The sequence below is a fragment of the Crocodylus porosus genome, unplaced genomic scaffold (genome assembly GCF_001723895.1).
Source record: "Crocodylus porosus isolate Cpor-Errol unplaced genomic scaffold, CroPor_comp1, whole genome shotgun sequence".
NCBI lineage: Eukaryota > Metazoa > Chordata > Crocodylia > Crocodylidae > Crocodylus > Crocodylus porosus.
The window spans coordinates 14177107-14185107 of record NW_017728910.1 but is presented as its reverse complement, the minus strand read 5'-3'; the positions used below and the strand labels follow the sequence as shown (position 1 = coordinate 14185107).

At 39.3% G+C, this 8001-nt stretch overlaps 1 protein-coding gene across 1 annotated transcript in view; it reads left to right on the top strand.

The window, feature by feature from the left end:
* The window catches only part of TNIK (TRAF2 and NCK interacting kinase), a 318039-nt gene that overhangs the window by 260121 nt on the left and 49917 nt on the right, over positions 1-8001 (top strand). The window contains exon 19 of the mRNA XM_019532732.1: positions 3262-3368. Coding sequence (XP_019388277.1) covers positions 3262-3368 — 107 coding nt within the window. The remainder of the gene's footprint in view (positions 1-3261; positions 3369-8001) is intronic.

The following is an 8001-nucleotide window of genomic DNA, read 5'->3' as shown; positions in this document are numbered from 1 at the left end:
GTTCTAGGCTGGTAAAATACTTTCTGCTTAAATTGAATTATTAGCAACATAAAATTTGTCATACTCAATAAGACTGGTCATTCTAGGTTATTATCCTGCCTGCAGTCATAATCAATACCTAATGGAAGACTTGTAAAGGTTCCAGCAGCTTTATTCTTTCATTGATATTACGGCAGCTGTTGGCAGACCTTCTTTAATTAAGACTCTCCTGGTACAGTATTTCAATCCTATTGTTTATACACCTTCTTTTGGGATGAATTATAACTTTGCTGTTAAGATTGCCCTTAGACTGAGCAAGCTCTAAGCCTAGGAGCATATTTACAAAGAAAAAAAATTTCTACAAATTGATTGTGACAGTGCAGTGAACAGTATTTTTCCATGATTTAGACGGAGTTTTGCCATGCTTTAGCAAATAAGTAGTTTGAATCTGAAAACAAAACATCAGCCACTTGGGCAAGGCACTCATAGTGGAACTCGTAGTCATGTGTTGCCTCAGCATTCAATATTACTTACATTTTTGGTTACTGTGTTGTGATTAGGATACATGAGTGCATACCTGAAGGGGAGAACAAACCGACTGCGATCTTTTAATATGGCGTGATACAACCCCTGTTCAGAGAAACGCAAATACCTTGAATAGTTCCCATGTTGCCTCTAGCCTTCCATTCCTGAGCTGTGCTGTTCTGAAGTTGAGAGCAGGACAGTTCCTGTAACAACTGCTGCCTGCCAGGATTTTTGGAATCTATGCAATAGAGATTCAGATCTAGGCAAAGGGCAGTTAGGTGATCTACCCAGGAACATAGACAATGATGATAGGATGACTAGAGACATCTTACCAGTATTCTTCAGTGTTCTGCTAGGAGATCCTACTGATCTGTTTGGAGTATCTGACAGGGTTGGGCGAGTGCTGTTTTGAGCTGGTGTTATTAATGTCCTTCAGTTGACTATCAGAGCATTATGTTAAGCAGTTGCTCATCTCAAGGGGTCTTGCTTACGGGGTTTTATGGCAGTTCTGCAGTTCACACCCTATTCAATCTGTACATGAAGATACTATGAGAGCTTATGAGATGAGTAACAGAGCCCTTTAATATGCTGTTGGTACTCGTTTCTTCTCATGGAGCCTGGACAGAACCATCTCCTTCATCTCGTAGTGTTTCTCCCCTAGTATATCCTGGAGATAATGACATATATGAAAGCTAGTGGATATAGGCTCAGTCCAGATAAGAGTGGGATGTTTGAGGATAGACAGGAGCTGTGTCTGTACCTTCAGCTGATGTCTGCCTGTTGTCAAAGTGCTGGGCAATTGGGGTCTTACTATATTTGTTACCATTCCTGAATTCCCAGATAATGGCAGTGCCTTCAAAAGTTCCTTTTCATCTATGTTCCTTTCTGTCAGAAGTCAGTCTTGAAAGCCACTCAGATATTTCATTTACAGGTTGCTCAAAAGGGTGGCTTGCTGCTTTTAGACAAGGCAAACTCAACTATTACATTAAGTTTGCAAACACATCACACCTGTGGGCATCATAACTGCCCCACCAGCCACAATTTTATTTCTTGGTGAAATTCAGGAAACTGGTTACAGTCTGCTACAGCCTAATTAATCTGGGGCACACAACAATCTAGTTCATGCAGAGAAAGCTTCTCATTCATGACACATTCAGCAAGGATGCTTCTGCTGTTGGACCCCAAAGAACCAGTAGCTGGGTGTTCTGAGTCCCAAACTCTTAGCCCTGAATTTGGAAGTCCATCGGAGATCCTACATAGGTCTCTAATTTCAGAAAACAACAAGAATGCACAGTGCTTTTCCTCTTTCAGGCATTTTCCTCACTGTGACTGTAGATCTGCGTGCAGCAATATTCAAGCTGGTAACACCACAGTTTCTGTTTCTTCCAAGAAAATTGGTTGGTCATTTCAGTTGTGCATAGAGTGTATGCTTCCAAATGTGGGGAAGATATCATTTACATCAATAGATTACATCTAGAGTGGCAATAGACCTGATATAAATCAATATGGTCAATAATTATTGTGAAAATTCTGGCTTGTATCAATAGTCACACTTGGGATTTACGCTCAAACCTACTGCAGAACCATAGGAATTGTCATACCATATTTGTACCAGAACCAGATGCTTCAGAGGAAGGTGAAAGATATTTCATTAAAGACAATGACAAAGTAATATATCCATACGGGAATTGTGTTTTTTAACCAGAACAGTTGTTGCCTAGGTATGCCCATGGATGTGATGTTCTCCTTCTCTCTGTTCCAAATTATTTTAGCCTCCCTAAAACAACTATGAATGTTCTCATTGTTACCTAAAAAAAAAATAATAATAATAATAATTTTTGGCCTTTATGCCATCTTGCAGCAGGCAGTTCCACAGGTAAGAATCATTCTTAGCTCTTTCCAAGGGGTCTAGGTATTGCATAACTTTCTGCACAGAGCATTGACTCTCTAAATGCAGTGGGATAAATCAGTGTCATATGTTCTGGCCTTGTAGAGAAAGTTCCTGAAAGTTCTGTTTTGTAACAAGAAAGGGCTTGCAAGGGGATGTTTTTAGGTTTGTGATTACAATAAGGTGAGCAATCCCAGCTGAACATCTGGGTTTCTGTGAGGTCTGGCTTTCAGCCATTATAGAGCTTCAGTAACTGAAGCACGGAAAATTCAAGACATTTGATCAAGGGAATTAAGCCTCTGCCTGGATTCCACCCTGTGGCTTCCTCTTCCCAACCCTTGTCTGTAACCACTGCATTGTATTGTATTGAACTGAACCGATATTGTCACAGCATAACTTATTTTTGCATGAACTCTTCTTTTTAATGGCTGCTGAAATGACCTTTCTGACTAGTCCGGAGTTTGGCCTTGCCACAGTTAAAACAACCATTCTGTCTTAGATGTGGATTTTTGTGAAATGTGGAGCTTATGCAATCCATGTTTGATAGTATATAAATCTCCCTGCTTGATATTAATGGATACATTTTGGGGATTTCATGAAGCTCTCTGCCTTCAGGAGCAGCCATACCTTGCAAAAGATGAAATAAAGACCCACTGAGGCATTTATCTCGTATTTCTGTGATGCATTGTAGGTGCCAAGAATTCTGTATTTCATAACCACTGTAAATATTTATTCTCTCTCCGTGGGAAATTAATTACCCATCAAATCAGAAAGCCTGCTGAAACCTGATCTCCCCGAATATTAGAAGAGAAGAGCCAGGTTGAATTGTCTAGTCTTAATAGCTTTGACTGTGCTGATTTTTCTTTCAGGTGCCTCAGCGAACAACTTCCATATCCCCTGCTCTAGCTAGAAAGAACTCTCCTGGAAATGGCAGTGCATTGGGAACTAGACTAGGATCACAACCGATCAGAGCAAGGTATAGAACAAGAGCAAAATTTCACTTACTCTTACATTTTAATTCCTGGTATGCCGGGTTTTCAAGACTTCCGAGTGGAGGGGAAACATCGGGGCACAATCTAGAGTCACCTGGAGTTCATGGGAGATGTACTGTTCATGGAGGTTTGCATGAAGTTTCTTTTACAACCATCTGTTTACCACTTTGGGTAGGGAGTGAGGAACAGGAGCCTGGAAATCAACCATCATAGTAATTGATTCTGCTAAGGGCAAAATAATGGTGAATTTTCCACTATACAACCTGTAGGCTGCAGCTATACTGCAATCCAGAGGCGTGATTGCAGCACCTTGTACTAGCTTGATGAGTACCAGTGACAGGAAAACCACAGTGGCAGAGGATTCAGCCAGTGAGTTACGTCCCAAGCTGTCGGGTGGGTGGGTACAGCCTATATTGACACCTGTGCTACAGCAGTTTCACTACCACTAGTGTTAACTAAAGCTAACTCAGCTACGTCTACCCATTCTCCTGCCAGATTAGAACTGTAGTGCAGATATAGCTGAATCTTTTATGTCTGATAACACAAGAAAAAACATGTATTTTCTTAAGTGCTTTATTTTCTCTCATCATATTTTAACTGATAAATTACAATTGCTTTCCACCTGGACTGCTTTCCTAGACCTAGGAAACAGTTGGTTTGTACTAATTAGTATTTTTTTCTTAACATCAGCACTGAAGGCTCTGAATGTTTGGACTCCATGTGCCTCATGCTGTTTGTGCAAATTGCCTAGTGAGCCGAGATTTTTTTGTGTTTTTAAACTTTCCAGGAAGTTAGAAGTGTCTTCAATTCCCTATTGAATCAAATAGGAATTTGGCCATTGACTTTAGCAGAACCAAGATTAGGTCCTCTCAGCTCCTTCCTGCTCCTTAGCACACTAGCTTGCCTATACATGAGCAGTGAGGCTCTGACATGCTGCAACTACTAATGATGTGCATTGGAACAGGCTCAATTAATCAAGTCTGCAGGAATGTGGTAATTTCAGCACTCTAGCATATCATGTATCTGTATCCCCCACTTAAAAATGGTGGTGGGGTGCTTGAACTAATGCTCATTAAACAAACTTTAGTTCAAGCACATCCCGCCGCCATTTTTAAGTGTGGGGACACTGATACACGAGATGCTCTGGGTGTTTTAGAGTGGCTCTTGGAGCCACTCCAATTATGCCTTCCTCCTTCCTCCTCTCCCCGCCTCCACTCCTGGAGCACATGTATAAATGCCCCTGGAAGTCAAATCCTGGCTGGAGCAGTGATGTGAGTGGGGAGCAGGGATGGCAGCAGACGTGTTGCAGTATTTCTGCTACCCAAAGATTTCCATGCGTGGTGCCAGGGGGAATGTGATGCGACAACTTCCCTGGTACTCAGAAAGTTGGATCATATTTAAATTCAAGTGAAGGAAAAAAAATGTCCTTGATGTTAGTGGATGTAGAATAAGTCTTACAGGAGTAGTGTGTACTTCTGGCTACCATGTACTGTGGACATTAGAGAACAATTAACTATACTACTCCTGGGAAAGAGCCTGACCTACTAACTGCACCCCAATGCCTGCCCTTGCTGTACTATCATCTCTTTCCCCCTGTGCACTGGCAGAACATGTTGCAGATGAACCATTTTAAAAGTAATATAAAATATGGCAGGCTTGTTCAGAATTGAAGGAAAAAGATGGAGCTTAGGCGTATGATAGCTTGTATTTGATCTGCAGACTGTGATAGTGTTGTGAACAGAACTACAGATCCTATCAAATGAAATGCCAGCTTAAATCGTATGGTAAATGTTTGTATCCTATATAACTTGCTTTGTGGAAATGTTTGAAGGTTTTCTTTGTTTCACTTTGTCTGTTAGGGTAAGGTCAAAGGCTTCAAATGACATGGGATATTCTAAGCTAAATTAATAATGACTTTCCGTATAAACCATTTTTCCAGTTTAATGTCTAAATTATGCAGAAGCAGCACTGCAGAGAGTGTACCAGGCTCATCTTGAAATAAGTAATATGGATATTATGATCTAGAAATAAAAAAAAAAAAAAGCTTTTTTTTCTGAATGGAAAGACTCTATATCCCTATCATGAACCTTTATTCATCTCTCTTACCTGTCATCCATAGCTAAATCATCATCAGTTCTCTAGCACAGAATCTCATGCCATTTATGAATGGCAGTCTAAAGCAACTCCTGTAAAAGCAATGACATTTCCATAAGTGTAATTATGACATGAGAGAAATAATAATAATAATAATGCTACTATTGGACTGTTTAATTCCAGGAAAGGCATCTTGCTTTTGAAACATATTTGAGGTATTGGTTATAGTTAATACAGATAATTGCATCTCTTGCTTCAATTTAAAAAAAAAATTCTTGACTAACCCCTTAGCCAAGGAAGCCCCAGCTAAACCATGTATTCTGTAGACCTACAATTGGTGAATCACAGTAGCACCAATGCGTCTTCTCTTCTTACTTTTCTTTATCAAACTACCTTTTTATTATGGATTCCTCCCTTGTATAAATTTTAATTTTGTATTAAATATTCTTTCCTTGTTTGTTACCCTTAGCAAACATGGGAAGTTGCTATGCTCAGAAAGTATGTTCTTTCTGCAATCATCTTAACTTTACGTGTAACTTACCATGTAGACGCAAGGTATGCTGGGCAGAAATACTTTCTAATACTCGTCCTTCTCGGTATCCAAACGATAATGCCAACAACTCAATTATGGCAATATGACGACTTATAATAAATGCCAGTTGTATTATTCTGCCCACTGGCTAAATTACTCTAGGTCGCTTATAATATTTGTACGACACACTTGAAGATTGATATTCAGTGCCAGTGTTAAAAATTACACGTTATATGATGCAGCACCTTAAATGAAAGCAATGGAATAAGCTTCCATTCATTTTCAGTAAGATTCTGAAGGATAAGCAAAAATATTGCAGAAAAATAAATTGTGTAAACCTGGGTGAATGTGTTTTTCGGTCTTATTGCAGTGCCAAATGAGGATTCTGTGCTGTAAATGAGGTTGCTGTGTGTAAACCAAAACCATTTTTTTGTTCCAGATTGAAAATGGCATAAGGGAGGGTGAGACAGAGGAAGAGGTAGTAATATATGGTTGGTAACTTGTGCAGTTTGCAATGCCTGAGAGATGAAACCATGAAAATCAAAGAATTAGAGTGCACAGCAAAAAAATAATTTGCAATCATATAGCAAACTGTAGCAGAGGCTTGAAACATAGCTAATCTGTGAACTGTGAGGACCAGCTTCTTAAACAGAATATTTTTAACCAATTCATAATAAATAAATCTAAAATTGTAGGAATGTCTTTTAATGAAAGAATTCTTTTAGTTAGAATTTGGCAAGAGCAAATGAATCTTATTTTAGCTGCTTTTAACCATTTAAATAGATAAAACTGTTTTACATAATATTTCTTGGAAGCAGTTTCAGCACAATGGAAAAAAATCCATTTTCACTCCTTAAAAACAGGAGTCCAAATTCTCAGTGGATATCAACTGGCATAGAACCATTGACATGAGTAGAATTCTGCTGATTTCCACCAACTGATGGTCTGATCCATAGTTCAGAATGAAAATGTTATTGACCTTTTAATTATAGAGGCACGAAAGGGTAATGGTATCAGCAATGGCTTTGGCATGCATAAGTTTTCCTATGACAGTCAAATATGAAGATCAGTAAAATGTCTGCCTAGGCTGAGGGAATGTGACCAATTTGTCTAGGGTAGCTGAAACTCTAAGGTGGGATGTATTAGCTGTTTGTTTCTTCCTTTACTGGAAGCGGGTTAGTGACAAGCAAAAGAATTTGCAAAAGTGCTTAGTTCTCGTCTGTACCAGGGAAAAAAAATAGTTCTTAACCTGAGTTACCTAAAACCTGGTTTCACTTGAATTATTAGATTTGATAAATGTTATAAGAGTTTTGCTTATCCTGCTAACTCGTGTGGAAACTACCAGCTGCTATGCCATCATAAGATTGTAAGGGTGAAGATGCACATTACACTTACACCATGCTAAGGTCATCTAAAACGCAAGCAGCTTCATGTGAAAGCTTTGTTAAATCAGTCTTAGTGTTCTCTGAACATCTCAAAATTCTGTCACTTGGAGCAAGGGTTAACTCTGGGCCATGCTACCTAGGTTGTGTTAGGGTGTCTTCTGTGTGTTCCTTGGAGATTAAAATGAGCATTTTGCAGTTCTCCACCATCCCAGGACGCACTGCTTCCAACCCCTCCCCCCAGCCAGAGCAGGGATAGAGTCCGTGTGTCCTGTCTCATAAATCCAGGGATCCTGGCTTTCTCTGATTTAAAAAAATCCCCAATCTTCAGTTAAAAAAAAGTAACCCTAAATTCACATTTTTTCCATAAAATGAACCTGCATTTTATTTATGTATTTATTTATTTTACACACGCACGCACACACATGATGCATCTTTACCCTAACTCACATTAGTAACATTGTTAGCTAGAATAGCAGAGATGCATCATGCCTAAATCTTGCTGATTTTTAGTGAGATTTAAGTTCCTGTGTCACTTAAGCACTTGTGAAAATGGGATTTAGGCTCTCACACTTTTTTTCGATAATATTACCCATAAAGCTGGGGTGC